Below are 21721 nucleotides of genomic sequence, written 5' to 3' on the forward strand. Positions count from 1 at the left end.
AAAAAACCCTAATTTATGACACAAATATCACTAATAATCACTTTAATATGAAACACTTATCGCTAATGTCTCCTCTATTATCACTAATATATCAATCATGTACCAGGAAAATGATGATGAAAATGAAGCAATCAGAAGGAATAAGGTCAACATAATATATCGTTTAGTAAAGTATACAAAGGATAGTATTCGACTACTTCATTGTATTTTATTAATATCTTATGTATATTTATATTCATATTTTGTTTTTGTTCTTGTATAAAATTATAATTTCATATGTATTTGACTTTTACAAAACATAGAAGGAGCTAAACACTTGAACATGCCAAAGGATGAAGTCAAGATAAGGTTTCTCTAAGGATTCTTAGTGAGACGATATTCCATATAACATATGAACAAAATAAATGGGTTAGACGGTCAGGATTTGATTTGTTATTGAATTTTCAGTTGGAGATGTTGCCGGCAAAAATTGCATACAATGTTCTTCAAATTTTTGACCACAACTCAGTCTCATTAAAACTGAAAAACACAGACATCCAAATCACAGAAGAGGATGTCTTTGATGTACTTGGACTACCGTACGGAGGTGTCAAAATTCAGCTAGCTGATGAAATGAAATTCAAACAAAGAGAAGAATCTCAATATGCACAGTTCTCAAATGAAAAGGAAAGAGAGCAAGTAACAGCTCAAATGCTTGTTCAAAAAATGAGACGTTAGGGAGTTAGTGATACTTTTAAACTTAACTTCTTGATAGTCATGTCAAATGCCCTGATTGCGACAACAAGCTCATCCTATGTTGACAAGCAACTTGTTAGAATTGATGATGATTTGGAGCATTTACAAAGGTACAATTGGTTAGAATATCTCCTCAATTACCTTGTGATAGCAACAGGGTGCTGGAATAGGACAAATTCAACTTTTTTCCGTAGATCTCTGTTTTCCTCACTGTAAGACTTTACAACCTACTAGTTAAAACCATATTCTTAATATTAACTATTAAATTTTTCATATTTTTCACTAATGCTTAAATTCTTTTATTTTATTACATTTATATAGTTGTTATATGTTGATCGTGTAAGGCATATGGGAATAAAACTAGTTGAGAGAACATTGCCTTCTTATATTGGCTAGACACACAATGAACTGAAGGAAAGGCAAAGAATGGAAATAATTAATGGAGTTTTTGGAGTTGGATCACTTGTCCCTCCTATTAGGGAAATTTTAAATGAAATTGATCGTTTCAACGGACAAGAGAAGGTGCCTTTATTTCAATGATAAATTGATTCACTACATCATTGCATCATATCTAATTTTTATAAATAAACTACAGATCAAAATGATGATGATTGGGATGATTGTGATGTGTGGAATCAGGTTGATGAAGTTGTGAAAATGCACATAGAGAAGAAGAATGCAGAATCAGAGCAAGACCAAAATGAGACGGCTCAAGATCATACAGATCAAGAACCTCCAACAGAGGTAATCAGTAAACTACTGTTTACAAAAATCACACACTAATGTATAATTATTCACTATTATCCAACAATCATAACTATTGTGTTTTATTGTCAATAGTGGGATAAATAATAATTTATACAAATCACTAACTACTGTTCACATGTCAGACACTAATGTATAATTAATCACTACTATTTATTTAACTGTCTATTTTATTGTCAATAGAAGAATAATTTATTTTAGATGTAATTGTATAAAAATGATGTATAATGATACTTTGTTGCGGGATATTATTGAAAATTTACTTACAAGAGCACAAGACTTGCTGCCAGCCAAGTTGGAATTTGATGATGACCTCAAGAAAGCTATGAAGACGTACCCTGATAATGACACCCTCCTCTTCATTGTTGAAGTGATGGACGAAAGTTTTTACCAAAAAAATCAAATCATGTGGGAGATGAACAAAATTGGGAAGAGGATATTATTTTTAGTGATCCACAAACAGATGATCCAATCATTCAGGACGATCCAATAATTCCAAAAACAGATGATCCAATCATTCAAGATGAGAATCTGGAAAATAATCAAGATACAAATATTTCGAAGTCCAGTACAAAGGCTCTAGTTGACACTAACAACCAAGATGCCAGATACATACCATCTTTCTCCCTTGGAATTGAAGTTTCAGAACCTGAAATAAAAAATACGACCGAGGAGAATCAGAATGCTTTTGTCACCACAACCACCACAAAGGAAAAAGAGCACAGGGGACAAAAAAGTCGGTCCTTATAGGAAAATCACCATTCATCAACAGAGTAATTGATATTAAGACAATTAAATCTGCAAACTAATAAATTTATCTCAAATTTAGGCTTTCACCCTTGATCCAAAAAAAAAAAGTTTCAGAAACTTTTTCTCTCTTCACTGAAGGCATGGATAAGATTTATGAAACGTTTGATGTCATGTCAAGACTGGATGACGTCGATACGGCAGCAAAATATAAATGTATTCATATTTTAAATGTATAAAAATAAATCAGTGTTTATATAATTTTGCTTATGTAATTGTAGGTATTCTTTCCAATCACCAAGTCAGAACAATTCTACTTGATATGTTACGACGTCAAAAACACAGCAATCTTCATCATTGACAACATCAAGCGCGACGACAATCCAAAGCCATACTATGAAAGGATCCCTGACATATTGGTAAGAATTTATTTCCTTATTTAATTACTAGTGAACTCAGAATTACTAGGAACAATATGTTATGTGATTAAGACAATGATCAATTGTGATTACATGCAACTTGGTGTGTGATTATCAAAAAATGTGATTAACTGTGATTACCAACCTATGTGATTATTAACTTACATTATGTGATTATCAAGTTCTGTGATTATTTGTTGAAATTTGTGCTTATATGCGACTTGTTGTGTTATTATCAAAGTATGCGATTAACTATGACTATCAAATCATGTGATTATCAAGTTATGTTATGTGATTAAAATACTACTCCCTCCGTCCCCTCCAATTCTTATCATTTGAAATGGGGTGCTCGGCACGCATTTCAATACTCATATAAAATATAGTTCCATAACTTATTTTTATAATTTTGTTTCCTTGAATAAAAATTTAAACAATAAATTTTTATTCAGAAAAAGAAAATTTTAAAAATAAGTTATAGAACTATATTTTAGATGAGCCTTAAAATGCGTGCCGAGCACTCCCCTCTAAATGATAAGAATTGGAGGGGACGGAGGGAGTAGTGATTACCACTACTATTTAAAATACTAGTGGTTTAAATTTGTGATTTCTCTCATTCTTATTCGAGACTATCAATTAACTACTAGTGGTTATCACTATTATATATCGTAATTGTTTTTTATTTGTATCTGTTAGGCCGACTAAACTCACTATATATGATAATATAGTGAACACAATCCAAGACAAACACAAGTATAAGAGAATAATTCAATAAACTCTTATTCACAAATCTCAGTAGTTTACAAATAATCTCTTAGTGATTTATATCTTATCACTAAGAGCTGCTAGGTTACACGAGTGATATTCAATTGATTAACTCATCTAGAGTAAACCCTAAGCTGTGTTTATATACACAGTTACATGATATCTACTGATTGATTTATAATTATCTGCTTCCTAAAATAATCTAATCAGTAGCTATCCTTCTGCTGTCCTGATCTGCACAATCTCTCTTAATCTTTATCTTCCTTATTTAGTCAGATATGCTCCTGAAAATCAGCCGCCTGCAAACTCTGATCATCGCTTAAACTCTGATCCAGCTGTCAGTCGTTAAACTCTGATTTCCAGCTAAACTCTGATATTTGCTTCTGCACACTAAACAAGTTAGATACCTGTGACATCATCAAATATGTAACAATCTCCCCCAACTTGTACATTAGACAGAATGAACAAGTTCTATATAATTACTGATGATGTCAAAAACAATCAAGGACAAATGCATGAAGTAACTGATCTGCATAAATAAATTAATACTTACAGAGTAGGCAGAACTAATTACAACTTACAGATCACAGCAGAACTAATTAACCAATCAGTCTATACCCATAGCTCTCCTTAACAAACTTGGTAATCAGATCTTCTTCAATTTGTTTCAGAGTTTGTATCATTTGAGCTTTGACAGTCTTCAACTCTTCATCTTCATCTCCTGTCTGGTATATAGCTGATCTCAAAGCATTAGCCTTGCTTCTCCCAACTGAATGACTCTAGGCCTGTCTGCTTCATTATTATAACCCAAGATTCTGGTGTTTGCAATAGTCTCCATGACAGAGCTATTCTTTTCCATGCTGATTTCAGAACCATCATCTTGAGCTATTTGTGGAATATATTCATCATCAGACTTTATTCCATAGAATCTTCTCTTTTCACTAATTGTTTTCTTCATCAGATCTGACCACCTCTGAGTAGCTTCATTCTTGATCTCCAACATATAGTGAAAATGCTCCAGTTCTCTCAGAGATTTCAGCAATAAATCAGCTTCTGATATCCTGTACACTCTGCCAGATTCTAGAAATATAGCAATCTTTTCTTTATCTTCTTGCCCATCATGAGTGTCTACCAGAATCTGTACTGACTCAACTTTGTCAAGATCTTTCTGTGTAACAGCTTCTCCTACTTTTTCAGTCAGAGGATAAGGATCCCTGAAAGTAGTTGCTGAGCCTGTTTGAATCTTTTCTTTTCTGTGACCAAGACCAGTTGTGTCATAAGCTTCTTTCCCTCTGGTACCATGGGTTCTTACTCTGGTAAGCATTGAGCTTTCCTTGTATAAGTTTGTACCAAGACTCCCATATAAACTCTTTTTCTTCTTCTGATCTTGAGTCTTCTCAGAATTTAACTTTAACCAAGAGGCTTTAGTGTCTTCAACTTTCTCTTCTTCAACTGAAACTTTAACTTGAGCATTGTCAGAGGTTAAAGCCATATCAGATATTGGCTTGCTTTCACCTTTTCTTCTTCTGATCAACCCAGCTTCTCTTTCTATAGCTTGATCAGATACATCAGTGATTATATTTGCATTTCTGCTCAGCTCTAACATCCTCTTAGAAGGATTCTCTGATGCTATCTTGATCATTGACTTCTTTATCACAGGAGGAGCTGAAGGAACTCCATCAACAGGTTTCTTTCCTTTATCTGCTATATCAGATTCAGATTGAGTCTGAGATCTAGTTCTTGGTCTGTTGATATCAGTGTAGTTTACTTCACTGATTACTATTCCCTTTTGTTTCGGAATTTTCTGTTTCTGAGAGGAATCAGTAATCTGTCTTTGCTCATCAGATTTTGTTTTGCTGATCTTCTTCTTCTCAGCAGCCAATCTTTCTTCTTCAAGTCTGATGGCCTCAATATCCACTCCTGGATTTTCTTTTTCAAAGATTTTCCTTGCCATGGCTTCATCAATTGCTTGCAAGGAAGGAGATTTATAGAAGAGAGTGGTTTCTCTGCCTCTGAACTTCAGAGTTTGACAAAATTTCTGAGACTCAGGGTCTCCAGCTTCAATCAGCTTTTCAGCTTCAGCAACCAATTTTCCTTTCTTCTTTTCCACTTCAGAGTTTACAAGATCTATCTCTTTGGATATAGCCTCTGAATCTCTGACTGCTTTGGTTATGTTCTGAGCTTGAGTTACAACAGTCAGTTCCATTGATCTGTGTTTTTGAGATTCTCTGGGTGGTCTCTCAGAGCTTGCTGCTTTTCTACTGTTCTTCTTTGTTTCTTTACTCTGCAGCAGCTTCAGCTTTTGCTGTTTGTTTATTTCCCCTTTTTCTTCCTCATCATCATTTGGCTTTTTCCTTTTTAATTGCTGATCAGGTTTGCATTTGTCTTTAGATGTTTTCTCCCTCTTTTTGACATCAGCAGAGGTGAGAACCTGTACCAGCTGTGCCACAGAAGCACTCAAATCTGCCAGAGTATAATGCATTGAAGCCTGAGTAGCTTCAATAGAGGTAAGCCTATCTTCCACAGAAGGTGATGTGGTTCTGCACATCCTGTGATTATATGACAAGTGGCAAATTTTCCTTCTAGCAGGCTCAGAGAATGGAATTGGAGAGCTTGGAACTGCAGGTGCTGGAAAGGGAGTGGATTCCCTAACTGGTGACAGTGTCTTAACTGGGGAATCAACCCTTTCTGGTGTAGTTTCTCTGACTGGCTCAGAGATTATAGGGGTTGATGTGACTTCTGTTCCTTCATCATCATCAATGTCTGCAAGAAAAATACTCAGAGTATGTGACTCTAGAGCTTCAGTAGCTGCCTCAGAGTTTTCTGCCATTTGGATCTCCTGAGCAGGAGCTGCAACAATATCATCAGGTTGAACTAAAGAATCTTGAATTAGCTGGAGGACCATTTCTATTTGTGCATCCTCTGATTGAGCAGGTGCATCAGATGGTTTTTCTGATATTTCAGTATCAGCTGCAATTTTCTCTTCAGCAGACTTTGTCCCTTCAGTTTGATCATTGTGATCAGATGTGGACTCTGACATTTGTTGGTCAGCTGCAGCAATATCAAGTGGCACTGCAGAAATAGGTTCTATCAAAAGTGGCTCTGCAGATTGATCAGAGAATGGAATCAAAGGTTGTTCAGGATCCTCTGATTGTGGTGGTTCCACAGTCAGATCAGTAATGGAGGTTGCCTTTATTTTCTTTCTCAGTCTCTTTGCTGGTGGAGGAGGATGAATATCTTCTTCTGATTCAGAATCTGAAATTTTCTGAAGGAATCTTCTTTTTCTGGGAGGAGGAGATGGCTGTTTGGATGGGGATTTAGAAGACCTCAGTACCCTTGTTGGTGAAGATATTACAACTGGTCCTTGTTGAGAAGAACCAGAGGTTGGTTTGGGATCAGAAGTTGCTATTGGGTCATGAGCAGGAGATGGAGGCTGTGGGATATTCTCATCAGAGAATAAGGCTCCATACTTGTCTGGTAAAGCTAACTTCAGTTTATCCTGTACAGTCACAGGAATAGCAAATACAGGTGCAGTATTCTTTTTACTATCCTTCTTAATCAGATCAGTAAAAGCTCTTTTGGTGATTTTAAAAGGGAGTTCATTTCCATCTTCAGGAAGGGGCACATCAGGGAAGCAATAAGAAAATATGAGCTGACAAAATCTTGAATAATAAACAATATTCATATTTTCTTTTCTCCTATCACCAATAAATCTCAAGATAGAAGTGGCAATATCAAATTTGAGATTGTGGATTAGGAAATACCCAATCTGCTGGCTGAAGATGGGAATGGCATCAAAGTTGCTGCATTTGTTACCAAAAGCTCTGGTTATGCAGTCATAGAAGAAGCTCCACTCCTTGCAGAGGTGTGGACGCTTAAGTTCCCCCATTTTGTCTGTGCTTGCAGAATACCCAAGAAAGATCATCATGTCACGCAAAGTCTGAGTGGGTACTGAAGCATCATATTTCTTTTCTTCAGGAAGATGAAGAGCCTTCCTAATGGTTGCTGGTGAGATAGCATATTCTTGACCTTCATAATTGCAGGTGAGAGATGGAGAACCATTTTCACCTCCATCATCGTAATTTGCTGATCTCCAGAGGGTGAGAACTTGAGAAGGAGAGATGAGCTCTGGCTGAGTCAGAGCATACATCAGCTCACTGTGAGCCAGAAAATCTTGAATAAGATGAAACTCCTTGGGTGCTTCATCGTTATCCAGAATAGCTGAGTAGTTGTTGGTGACAAACTTTGCTCCATTGAACTCGAAAGCAGTAGTCGACATGATTGCTGAACAAAAAATGAGAGTTTGAGTTTATGCAGGTATGGTGTTTGACAAAATGTTTGAGAGAAAACGAGTAGAGGGTTTGAGAGAGAGAGAGAGTAAAAATCGTGTGTGTAATGTGAAAAAAATTCAAAATCGATATATATACTGGTGTATATACGAAATTTTGATTTTTGCGTTAGTGGGGCACGTGGCAAAAACTGAACGGTAAAAAAACTTGGTAGTGGAGAAGTAATAATGAGTAGCGTGTGAATCTGAACAAACATGCACCATTTACCAATAAAACACAATTATTTACCGTGTTTTTCTCCACTCAGGAATTCAAATGGTTTTTCTACCGTTTGATAATAAAAACTAATATTATCTGACCAGAATATTTATTTTAACTCGGACTTCGATCAGAGGCTGACCATTGACCAGAGTTTAAATAAATGACTTATAAAATGACAAATCAAAGAGTGATCACAGAATCTTGTAATGATGAGAGATAAATATTCAAGGTCTAAACGACACTTGCTCCTCAGAGTTTGCAAATATTTATTTAACTCTAGTCAAAAATTACTCGAAGCCAAGAAAAATTGTTAATCACAGAAGTGGAGTGAGGTGTGTGTTAACATGAATATTCTAATGTTACAGAGATTGGCAAATTTCTCAAATAATATTAGAAAGAATCAGATAATAAGAAAATGTTTTGAACATCTCATAAGCCGAGTTTCTCACAAATGGATCAGAGTATATCATTTCTTCTCTTTTGAACAACATTTGTCTTTTGAAAGGGAACTTCTCATGGTAAGTGAGTCATAACCTTTATCAGACTTTTGTTTGCTCAGAGTATTTCTCCAGTAATCAGAGAATGTGAAAAGTCCCCAAAAATTAACTTAATTTTTGATGCATTTGCTTAATACCAGCAGTGCACTTGGATCTTTCCTTTCACAAATTTTCTAAGATCTCAAAGGAGTACCTGAGATAATTTCTTTTGTTTTTCTTTTCTTTTGATTTTCTTTTCTGAGAAGAAATATCTTGAGGATCCATAACTGAAATATATTAACTCTTAGCTCATAAGAGGAGAAAAGCAGATTCTTTTCTGAGTACATATCTAATACTTAAGAAGTAAGACAGTCTAGGTAACAAAATTAACTCATGTGTTGTGTGTTGAGGATTTCCACAGCTGTAATATCACAAAAATTCAGACTTTAGAGAGGCTTATGACTAAATTCAGTTAAGTGCAACATATTCTTCACAGGAATATCTTTCATCATGAGAAATTCAAGTCATCAGAGTTTGTCGGGTCAGAGTTTAAATATCAGAGTTTATCAAATCAGAGTATAATCATCAGAGTCTTGATCAGAGAATAACAGATGCAGTTGTAGATCATGTTAATAATAACAAACATTAACAGATATAGTATTATGCAATGTATCAGAGTTTAGAGAGGACCAGAGATCATCCCTAATTCGTTTACAAGCCTTGTGAATGTTGCTTCAGCCAGAGGTTTGGTGAAGATATCTGCCAGCTGCTGATCTGTTGGAACAAAGTGAAGCTCTACTGTTCCTTCCATCACATGTTCTCTGATAAAATGATACCTTATGCTGATATGCTTGGTCATGGAGTGCTGTACTGGATTTCCTGTCATAGCAATAGCACTTTGGTTATCACAATAAATAGGAATTTGAGTCAGAGTTAACCCATAATCCAGTAGTTGATTCTTCATCCATAAAATCTGAGCACAGCAGCTTCCTGCAGCAATATACTCTGCTTCTGCAGTGGATGTGGAAATAGATTTCTGTTTCTTACTGAACCAAGAAACTAATCTTCCTCCTAGAAATTGACAGCTCCCACTTGTACTTTTTCTGTCTATTTTGCATCCTGCAAAATCTCTATAGTTAGTAATTTCTATTGGTGATCCAGTATCTTTATCTAACTTAGTGGCAGTTGCCATTGCAGTGGTGGCAGCTGAGCTATCCTGCATGCCAAATTTCTTTAGCAAGTTCCTGGTATATTTAGACTGATTAATGAAAATACCCTCATCAGTCTGTTTGACTTGAAGTCCCAAAAAGTAGCTCATTTCTCCCATCATGCTCATCTGATATCTGGACTGCATAAGCTTTGAGAATCTCTCACAGAGTTTAGGATTAGTAGACCCAAAAATAATATCATCTACATAGACTTGAACTAATAGCAGATCATTACCATGGTTGAGATAAAATAGAGTTTTATCAATTGTACCTCTGTTGAAACCACTGTCCAAAAGAAATTGAGCCAGAGTTTCATACCATGCTCTTGGAGCTTGCTTTAGTCCATACAGTGCTTTATCCAATCTGTAGACATGATCTGGAAATTTTGTGTCCACAAATCCTGGAGGTTGTTCAACATATACCTCTTCCTCCAGCTCCCCATTGAGAAAAGCACTCTTTACATCCATCTGAAACACCTTGAATTTCTTGTGTGCTGCATAAGCCAAGAAAATTCTGATTGCTTCCAATCTGGCAACTGGGGCAAAGGTCTCATCATAGTCAATTCCTTCTTGTTGAGAATATCCCTTAGCTACCAGTCTGGCTTTATTTCTTGTAATTATACCATCACTGTCTGTTTTGTTTCTAAAAACCCACTTGGTACCAACAATTGATCTGTTCTTTGGTCTTGGTACAAGTGTCCAGACTTTATTTCTCTCAAATTCATTTAACTCCTCCTGCATTGCTGTTACCCAGTCTGCATCCTTTAAGGCTTCTTCCACTTTCTTTGGTTCTGTCTGAGATAAAAATGAATGAAATAAACACTCATTTGCTGTTGCAGTTCTGGTTTGTACTCCAGCATCTGGATCCCCAATAATCAGATCTGGTGTATGAGACTTTGTCCATTTTCTTTCATGTGGCAGTTGATTTCTGGAACTAGATCCTCCCCCATGATCCATGCCAGTATCATTTTGATTTTCTGATGCCTCTCCCCCATTATTCATGCTATCTTCATGAGCATTCTGAGATTCTGATGCTCCCCCTGAAGATGTGTTCTCCTGATTCTCTGATGCAGAGTGATCAGAGTTTGAGGAGTCAGAATCAGAGTTTGTGTTTTCTGCCGAGTCTGCAACATTTTCATTCAGATTTTCATTTTGAAAGTGCTCCCCCTCAACATGTGCTTGAGGTTGGTGATTAGAAGTGACATGCTCTGATATTGTCTCAGAGTCAGAGTTTATGGAATCAGAGAATGCATCTTCATCTTCAAATCTCAGTTGCTCATGATCTTCAAAATCTTCCATTCCAGTAATTTTCTTATCATCAAAGGATACATGAATGGATTCCATGATTACCCTTGTTCTCAGATTGTAAACTCTGAAGGCTTTTGTTGATAAAGGATAACCAACAAAAATTCCTTCATCAGCTTTTAAATCAAATTTGGTTAGCTGTTCAGGATGATTTTTCAGAACAAAACATTTACATCCAAAAATATGGAAGTATTTGAGATTTGGTTTTCTGCCTTTAACCATTTCAAATGGAGTTTTCCCATGTTTGTTAATCAGAGTTGCATTCTGTGTGAAACAGGCAGACTGCACAGCTTCAGCCCAGAAGTAGGTTGGTAACTTTGCTTCCTCCAACATGGTTCTTGCAGCTTCAATCAGAGTTCTGTTTTTCCTTTCTACAACACCATTTTGTTGAGGTGTTCCAGGTGCTGAAAATTCCTGTTTAATGCCATTTGCTTTACAGAACTCCTCCATTTTAAAATTCTTGAACTCAGTGCCATTATCACTTCTTATGATCTTTACTGCATCTTTAGAGATTTTGTTCAACTGCCTGACATGCTCAATCAATAAAGATGGTGTTTCATCCTTGCTGTGAAGAAAATATACCCATGTATATCTGGTAAATTCATCAACAATAACCAGAGTATATCTCTTCTTTGCAATGGACATTATATTTACTGGTCCAAAAAGATCAACATGCATCAGATGATATGGCTCAAGAATTGAGGACTCAGTTTTACTTTTGAAGGAAGACTTCCTCTGTTTTGCTTTCTGACAGGAATCACAGAGTCCATCTGGAGTAAAAACTGATTTTGGAAGTCCTTTCACAAGATCTTTCTTCACAAGTTCATTTATATTATTGAAGTTCAGGTGAGATAATTTCTTGTGCCAGTTCCAGCTTTCTTCAATACTGGCTCTGCCAAGTAGACAGATTGCAGAGCTTTCAGAGTTTAAAGATAGCTTAGCTTCATAGATGTTGCCATGTCTGTATCCTTTCAGAACAACTTTTCCAGTTCTTTTACTAATGACCTCACAGTGTTCTTCCAAGAAATTGACATGATATCCTCTGTCACAGATTTGACTTATGCTCAGCAGATTGTGCTTAAGTCCTGAGACAAGAGCTACAGATTGAATGATGACATTTCCAAGATTGATGTTGCCATATCCCAAAGTTTTCCCTATGTTGCCATCTCCATAAGAAACATTTGGGCCAGCCTTCTCCACAAAGTCTGATAGCAGGGCTTTATTTCCTGTCATATGTCCTGAGCATCCACTGTCCAGAACTAGGATGTTTATCCTGTTGCCCTGCAATCACATACACAACTAATGATTAGTTTTAAGGACCCAGACTTGCTTGGATCCTTTGTTCTTGTTAAGTTTGTTAACACTAGCAGCGGAAGATTTATCAGAGTTTATATCAGAGTTTGTGCTAACAGACTTTCTAACAGATGCTGAATTAGGAGAATCAATCCTTTTCTTCAAAGAAGGTTTTAATTCATAATAATCATAATATAAACTATGGTATTCCTTACAAGTGTAAATGGAATGCCATAAACTACCACAATGAAAACAAGGATTCTCTGGTCTAAATCTAGTATTCCTAGTCTTAACTTCTGATTTTGGAGACATAGCATTTATGTCCTTATTTTTCCTGCAAAAAGAAGCAAGATGATTAGGATTACCACAATTATGACAAGTTTTCCTAGGAGCATTTGGAACAGGCATGTAATTGTTGCTTTTGTTTATTCCAACCTTTCCATTCCTATTTTTCCTAGGTTCCTTAATCCTGTTTTCTTTCTTAACCTCCTTGAGTTTATGCTTAAGCTGTTTCTGAGTCATTAAACCAATATTAACCTGTTTAGGAGTATCAGTTTTTGATTCTGCAACAAATCTTATTGGAACTACCTTAGGTTTTTCAATTTTAATGGTTTCTTGTTTATATGACTCAGCTTCATTTTTATCAGAGTAACCTAACCCTTTCTTCCAGTTTCCACTTTCTAAGATATTCTGAGTAGTTTTACCTGAGTTAGTCCAAGTTCTGATTATCTCTCTTTCCTTAACAAGTTCTGTTTCAAGAGAAGCATTTTTCTTTAAGAGTTCATTTTTAATAAAGATAGCATCATCCCTTTCCTTCTGAACTTCTAGCATCAGAACTAGTTCCTTTTCAAGATAATCATTCCTTTTCTTGACATTTAAGTTATCAGATTTTAGTCTTTCATTTTCTAAAGTCTGATCTCTATAACTAACATGCAGAGTTTTAAGAAACAATCTTAACTCAGTTATATCTTCAGTGTCAAAAGCAAGAGTGGAATGAGGTACCTTAGTCTCAACAGTCTCAGTGCTGTTGTCCATGTTTGCCATCAAGGCATAGTTGACTTCATCTTCTGACTCTGATGTGTCTGCCCAGCTTCCTTTCTTTGTGATAAAGGCCTGTTCCTTTTCTTTCTTAGCTTTCTTGCACTCAGTTGCAAAGTGGCCTTTTTCTCCACAATTGAAGCAGGTGTACTTAGACTTATCAGATTTTCCAGATTTTTCTTCTTTGCCTTCATTCTTTTTGAAGATCTTTTTGTCAGAGTTTCTGTCTTTGGTTGAGAACTTCTTCCCTTTGTTGAAGTTCTTGTAAGCCATCTTCTTAAAGCTTTTTACCATTAGTGCTGCCAGCTGCATCATCTCAGTATCACTGTCATCAGAGTCTGAAGGGATATCAGAGTCTGAGTCAATATCAGAGTTTGATGACTCAGTATCAGACTTTTTGACATGAGCTTTTCCTTTGCTTTTCACAGTTGAATCTTCTTGAACTTTTAGAGCAACTGGTTTGGGTTTCCCACCATGTCGTTTGCTCCTTTGCTCCATTTCAAGTTCATGAGTTTTCAACCTTCCAAAGATTTCATCCAGAGACATCTCTTCAAGATCATGGTTGTCTCTTATAGTGGTTACTTTCAAATCCCACTTTTCAGGAAGAGCAAGTAGAAATTTGAGATTTGAGTCTTCCAAATCATATTCTTTGTCCACAAGAGACAAGTCATTCAGCAGCTTGACAAACCTATCATAAAGATCAGTCAGTGATTCACCAGATTTTGAATCAAAGTGTTCATACTCTTGAGTAAGTATGGTCCTTCTGTTCTTTTTGATGGCTTTGGTTCCTTGACATCTGACTTCCAAAGCATCCCATATCTCCTTTGCAGTTTTGCATCCAATTACTCTATTTGACATAGCATTGTCCAGAGCACTATGCAACAGATGCTTCACCTTTGCATCTTTACTTATAGATGAGATGTCCTCTGGAGTATAGTCCTTCTTCTCCTTAGGAATCATCTTCTGGGGTTCATCTCCCACTGCAACAGAGAGCTTTGTTGGCATGTGTGGACCATCATAAATTCTATCCAGATATTCTGGATCTGTAGATTCCAGAAACATGATCATTCTTACTTTCCAGACAGAATATTCAGATGCCCTGAGGACCGGAACCCTAAGAGACTCATATCTACTGTTTTGTGATTTCTCAGACATGATTGTGTGTGATTAAGATCTCACTGTAGGTATATCAACAAACCTGGCTCTGATACCACTTGTTAGGCCGACTAAACTCACTATATATAATAATATAGTGAACACAATCCAAGACAAACACAAGTATAAGAGAATAATTCAATAAACTCTTATTCACAAATCTCAGTAGTTTACAAATAATCTCTTAGTGATTTATATCTTATCACTAAGAGCTGCTAGGTTACACGAGTGATATTCAATTGATTAACTCATCTAGAGTAAACCCTAAGCTGTGTTTATATACACAGTTACATGATATCTACTGATTGATTTATAATTATCTGCTTCCTAAAATAATCTAATCAGTAGCTATCCTTCTGCTGTCCTGATCTGCACAATCTCTCTTAATCTTTATCTTCCTTATTTAGTCAGATATGCTCCTGAAAATCAGCCGCCTGCAAACTTTGATCATCGCTTAAACTCTGATCCAGCTGTCAGTCGTTAAACTCTGATTTCCAGCTAAACTCTGATATTTGCTTCTGCACACTAAACAAGTTAGATACCTGTGACATCATCAAATATGTAACAGTATCATTGTGACAGCATTCTCAATTCTGCAACTATATCGCTTCAAAAGGCAATCCCAATTTATCTAAAAGAATTCGCAAATTAAAGCCAACATACTTGAAAATACCTTGACAAACAACTTGCAATTCTACAGATTGTGGAATATTTGTTATGAGGCATATGGAAACTTTTAAAGGAGACCAAAAGAAGTGGGATTCTAGACTTGTAGATGAAGGGGTGAGTGAAATACTTACCTATGATATTGCATTATTCATCACCATGTCTCCCATATTTTTAACTTTATTTCAAATGTTATGCATATTATCAAAGACCATCAGATTAGAAGACTTCACATTAAATATAACACAGCCATTCTATCTTCAGGTCTAAATGCATATCAACATGGGATTGTGGATGAGGCAGTCAAGTTAGCCGAACAAGCAGCACAATACAAAGATTTCAAACTGGGAACTTTTAAGAAGAATCCAACATTTCCTAAATCAAGTTTAAAACAACAAAACAAAGCAAGTTCGGCGAAGAAAACTGTTGTTTTTGCAACTAACTTGAACATAATATTTGAAGCTGCAGCCGAAGAAGAACAAGGGACACAAGAAGAACAAGAAACTAACAATCAGACATATACAAAGAATGTAACACACAATTTAATTCTTTTGCCTGTGAATAGTTCTATCTTCTATGAATTTAGCAGTACGATAATTCATATTAACAGATTCAGTTGTGAGCTTAATGATTTGTAAACATTACTACATTTTTGCAAACCTTAATGATATCTAGTGTTTGGAATTTGCAAACCTTAATAATCTCTACATTTCATTTAAACCTTAATGAATGATAACTGTCACATCATTTTGAATAATTTTTTTTGAAGTTTTATTAAAACCATTTTGTTTTAAATTATTCAAAAATCATTCTAAATCCCAAATATGAACCCTAACAAGTTAAAAACTACTAAACGCGTAAGTTATCTTTTAAACCAATTCCTCGGCTTCCGGACCTCCCAGCCCTGAAGCCTCACGCATCATTCTAAAACCCAACACTAAACCCTAAGATATTAAAAAACGCAAATTATTTCTTGGTCCGGTTCCTCAGCTTCTGGGCCTCCCGGTCCTGAAGTCTCGCATTAATTAGGGTTTAGGGTCGAGGGATTAGGGCCACCCCTAAACCCTAACCGATCGTGGGTTATTCTAAAGCGTACACACATTATTCTAAAACCCAACACTAAAACCTAAGATATTAAAAAGCGCAAATTACTTCTTGGTCCGATTCCTCGGCTTCCGGGCTTCCTGGCCTTGAAGCCTCACATTAATCAGGGTTTAGGGTCGAGGGATTAGGGCTTAAAGGCCCTAAACCCTGCACCCCTAAACCCTAACCGGTCGTCGGTTATTCTAAACTGTACACGCATCATTCTAAAACCCAACACTAAACTCAAAGATATTAAAAAGCACAAATTATTTCTTCATCCGGTTCCTCGGCTTCCGGGCCTCCCGGCCTTGAAGCCTCACATTAATTTGGGCCCCGAAGCCTCGCATTAATTAGGGTTTAGGATAGTCGAGAATTTTAGTTTAAATAATCCAAAAATCATTCTAAGACACAAATATGAGCCCTAAGAAATTAAAAACTAATAAACTTATATTTTTAAGGTAATCTTTTAAACCGGTTCTCGGCTTTAGGGCCTCATGGCCCAAAAGCCTCAAATTAATTAGGATTTAGGCTTAAACATTTAGGGACTAAAAAGCCCTAAACCCTAACCATCGATTATTTTATTTTAAAGTATACAAAAATTATTCTAAAATCCAAATATGAACCCTAAGAACTTAAAAACGTATATTTTTAAAGTAATCTTTTAATTCGGTTTATAGGCTTTAGGGCCTCATGGCCCTAAAGCCTCGAATTAATTCTAAAACCCAAATATGAAGCGTAAAATGTTCGGTTCTCAACAATAATGAATATCAAAATATTTATAATGCTTGAATTGTTTTTTAGGTCTCGACATAGTAATGTAAAAACATTAATCACACTTTCTGCCTCTTTGCACATATCCTTGGATCATGAGTTGTTACTGAACATAGCTTGTATTTTCGCATCCTTTTCATAGATTTATTAATCGCCTTCTCCCTGTCACTAATCAACCTCTTGAAAAAATTTCCTTTATTCTTACAAACATTCGACGCAAGAACTTCAATATGTCCGGTAGGCTGCTCACCCACCAAAGCTGCCAAATGATCTCGTTTAGTAAATTCAGCATGTTCATTAGAACTCTCAAGATCAGCCGTCAACTGCAATACAGTTTGATGAACAACATCAAGCTTTTCCAAATGAACACCAGCCTTGTTAACCAATTACCTAAAATCAAACCAAATATATGTTATTTTTCACGAAACTTCCTCCATCTTCAAATAATCTTTTAATACAGTGGAGGAAGTACCACTTTCCGCGATTTTCATCCATCGATATGTCCTTATATGTCCTTTGTAATTGGTTATATATTTAGTTATTGAATTTTATGATTCGTTTTATAACTAGATTTATAAGACTTGTTGTTTTTTTGATTTTAATTATTGTGCCCCTCTCGAGAGAGTGCCTTAGCTGATGGCTTTTTGATCTTGTATTGCAATTATGTTTGTCGTTTATTAATGTTTGTGTCATTTTAGATGACTATGTTTCGGTGCCTGGCATAATCTTTCGTGATTGATTCTCTCTCTCTCTCTATTTTCTTCCTTTCCGTGGATTTTTGTCTTTCATCTACGTTTTCTTTTCAGTCATTAAAGCTTATTGGCTAAATTTCCAGGGCCATCTCTGCATGACCTTTGGTTAGTCAGTAGACTTTTTTGAATGAAAGTTTTCCTTTCTTTTTAGTTCCGCGGATTTTATTTTTCTTTCGAGTGTTTTTTTTCAGACATCAACATTTTTATCTGATTTTTGTGGGGCTTTTCGACCTTGGTTAGATGAAAGTTTTTCATGTATGAAAGAAACTTTCCGATCCTTTCGGTATTGTATTTCGATACAACTCACTGAAGTGAAATTCTTATGAAAAAAGAACAATGATTAGTGCCGTATAAATTAGTGATACCCGTAGTTATAAATAGTGGTAGGGAAATTGGTTATTAGTTTGTATATATAGGGATAGGGTCAAATATAAACTTTTTTAATTTACAAACTTACAAACTTTTTTTTAAAATTTTTTTATTCTCCCAACGTGTTAATCTTTAGTTATAGAAAGGATCCATGTTGAAAATTATTGAAAAAAATCACAGTTTTTAAAAATAACGCATAAATAAATCGTGCATTCAACACATTTGTAACTGAGGTTCTTACGTTTAACTTAGTTCTTACGTTTAAAACTTAGTTTAAGTACTTTTCCAACAAAACTTTAACTATGTTCAACAAAATATGTTAAAAAATATGGAACTCAAATTATATATATGTGTAGAACGCATAGTTTAATTATATGTTTTATATATGAATAACGATGAATTTTCAATTATTTTCAACATGGTTATGTTATATAACTAATAATTAACACATACGAATAATAAAAAAAATTAAAGAAAGTTTTGTTAGTTTGTACTGGAACCCTCCCATATATATATATATATATATATATATATAGGGGAGGGTTCTGGTACAAACTTACAAACTTACAAACTTTTTTTGTTCAACACATATATAATTTGAGTTCAACATTTTTTTAACATATTTTGTTGAACATCGATTAAAATAGTGGTGGAGAAGTACGTAAACGAATTTTAAAATGTAAGAACTAAGGTAAACATGTTATATAACTAATATTTATGTTTCTATACCCTACCCAAACCCCAGAGATATAGTTTAAACATCTTTTTAGATATATTCAACACAATGATAATTAGTGTTCAACACCCGATGTTGAACCCCAGTTATAAATGTGTTGAAAACGCGATTTATTTATGTGTTATTTTTAAAAATTGTGATGTTTTTTGAAAAATTTTCAACATGGATACTTTATATAACTAAGGATTAACACGATGGGAGAATAAAAAAAAGTTTGTAAGTTTGTAACTTAAAAAAGTTTTTATTTGATCGTATCCCTATATATATATATATATATATATATATATATATATATATATAATCCTAAATTTGAATTTGAATCGGACGGGATTCTCTTCAGAAAAAAAATACCACGAGTCCGGTCTTAGACCAATAGTACATCTTCAATGAATTTTTTTTGTGATAAATAGATAGGGTTTTATATCAAACTGGCCACCCGTTACATTAAAATATCTCACTTGACCCACCCATCTCATCGGCGACTCAATTAAGCCACTATAAACCAAATATATATCATTTTACCCACATCACTGTTAATACCTCTTTACTGAATCATTTATCAAAAATTAACCATTTAACATTTTACTACAAAATCACTTCGAGTACTTTCATAATTGTCTCTCTAGTATTTATCAAAATAATTTGGGAATTTATCAAAAAATTAAAATAATTTTTAAATATGTATTTATTTTAAAATTTTAAAATAAGTTACATCGTTTATGTAAAAAAAATTTAGATTCTAAATCTAGATACATACTTTATAAAAAAATTAATTTTTTTTTACATCATTGTGTGTATTCAGAAATAATTTCAAAATATAATACATAATTTTTGATGGGTCACAGGGGGTAAAGTAGCCGTTAGAAACTAATATACACACTGTTATATTTCAAACAGTTAAAGTTAACGGCAGATTTGGACGGAATAGTGACTAGGGGTTACAACTTGCACAAGAATGCTAAGGGTCTGTTTGGGAGTGCTGTTAAAAATTGCTGTGCTATTAGAAAAAGTGCTGGTAAAATAAGTGATGTTGTAGAAATCAGATAACTGTTTGGTATTTTTTTTATATTTACTTATTTTGAGTTATAATATAAAAAAATAATGTTTTTGGTGAGGTTTTATAATGAAATTTATAACAGCATTCTGCAAAAGCTGAAAAGCAGCTTTTTCCAAAAGCATGGGAGGACCTGCTTTTTCTAACAGCAGCTTTTCAGCTAAAAGCTGCTGTTCGGAAAAGCTGCTTTTCGATTTACCAAACAGTTTTTAACCTGCTTTTCAGTAAAAAGTTGCTGTTGCTGTCTGCAACAGCAACCCCAAACAGTACCTAAGTGTAGGGTGCATATTGCCACATTTTTAAGTTCAGGTACTAAACTGCGTTTGGAGCAAATCTAGAGATTACAAAATGTAATTAACTCTAAAAAGTACCATCATTAACGTGTGTCCAGAAACACACATTAAAAAATACCTTTTTACTATGGCGGTAAATCGAGCCAAGACGGACGAGTTTCGAGCCGAGCCTAATTCGAGCCAAGTTTAATCGAGTCGAGTCGAGCCGGCTCGATTAACTAATCAAGCCTAAATCTTTGCCCGAACTCGACTCGGTTAATTTCACGAGTCGAGTCCAGACGATCTAGATTTAACGAGTCGAGCGAGCCAGCTCGTATAATTTTACGCTTAATCGAGCCCAAACCTCTACTCGAACCCGGTTCGTTTAATTTTACGAGTCAAGTTGAGCCGGCTCGTTTAATTAAATGAGCCAAAATCTTTACCCTAACTCGACTCGTTGAACAAGACGAGTCGAACTGAGCTCATTTAAACGAGTTCGAGCCGGGCGAGCTCGCGAGCCGCCCGACTCGAATTAAAGCTCTACTTTTTTACTTTCTATATAATAAATGAAAGTATTCTGCCAGTGTCGGTAAGGTGGGGTTACAGGTTTTGAGACGTGGCCGTTTACTCTCCATTCCTTTCCTCTTTAGTTTGCTGGGGACTGGGGTACTAGATAAAGACAGATTTGTAGCCGCTCTCTGTCTCTCGTGCGTCTTGCACTCTTCAATTATATTGTCCTTTCCACTTTTGTCAAGTCGGGCAGCTCTGCTGGTCCATATTTTATATATCTCCGTCTCTTTTAATTTGTCACATTTTTATTTTCATCGGTCAATTTGACTAATTTTTGACCAAAATTTATAAGTCACTCTTTCATTATTTTAAAAAACTCAAAATTACATCTTAAAATAGATTGAAAGTTATTCTTGGTGGCACATTATTTTTGTTTTATCAATTAATAAAATATTAGTAAATTCCAGTCAAATTTTGGTCAATTCGTCCGGCACAAAACAAAATGTGACAACTAAAAAGGGACGGAGGGAATAATCTTTTTGTTAAATTTGAAACTGTTTAATCCAAAAAAATATTTTAATTTACATACTAAATCTCAAATCGTCACAAATCTAAACATAAAAATCAAATACAATGGGATTATAGTTGAAATCGAAGAAATCATAGTCTGACATATAAATTTTAAATAAAATGACATGACTTCATGAAATACTAGTAACATGCAAGTTCAATTGTTTAGAACAAACTAAGCCAATTCTTTCACAATACAAAATCAAAAATCTAGATACTTAAAAATTTGTAAGTAATGAGTTATACAAACCTAACAAGACAATTAATCGTACAAGCTAGTAGATCAAGTTTTCAGTATAATTTCATAAATCCAAAATCATTGTTTCAAATTTAAAGTTCAGAGTGACATAAATTAATTACAATTTACACAAACTCGTTAAATACACAAATATCATGTGACACGATATCATAAATTCATAATTTTTCAAAAATGCGTCCCTTATCTAGATATCATGAAATGTGCAAACTTGAAAGTATCTTAATACA

At 34.9% G+C, this 21721-nt stretch overlaps 1 protein-coding gene across 1 annotated transcript; it reads right to left on the reverse strand.

The window, feature by feature from the left end:
- Positions 1-2549: 2549 nt before the first annotated feature.
- Positions 2550-13294, reverse strand: LOC135150481 (uncharacterized). Its single transcript, XM_064086802.1, has 3 exons — positions 13262-13294; positions 5474-6927; positions 2550-2655 (listed from the first exon to the last, which is right to left on the reverse strand). Exons 1-3 carry the CDS (start codon positions 13292-13294, stop codon positions 2550-2552), a joined length of 1593 nt encoding a protein of 530 aa, XP_063942872.1.
- Between the last annotated feature and the right edge of the window lie 8427 nt (positions 13295-21721).

Source organism: Daucus carota, chromosome 2, assembly GCF_001625215.2.
Source record: "Daucus carota subsp. sativus chromosome 2, DH1 v3.0, whole genome shotgun sequence".
NCBI classification, from domain to species: domain Eukaryota; kingdom Viridiplantae; phylum Streptophyta; class Magnoliopsida; order Apiales; family Apiaceae; genus Daucus; species Daucus carota.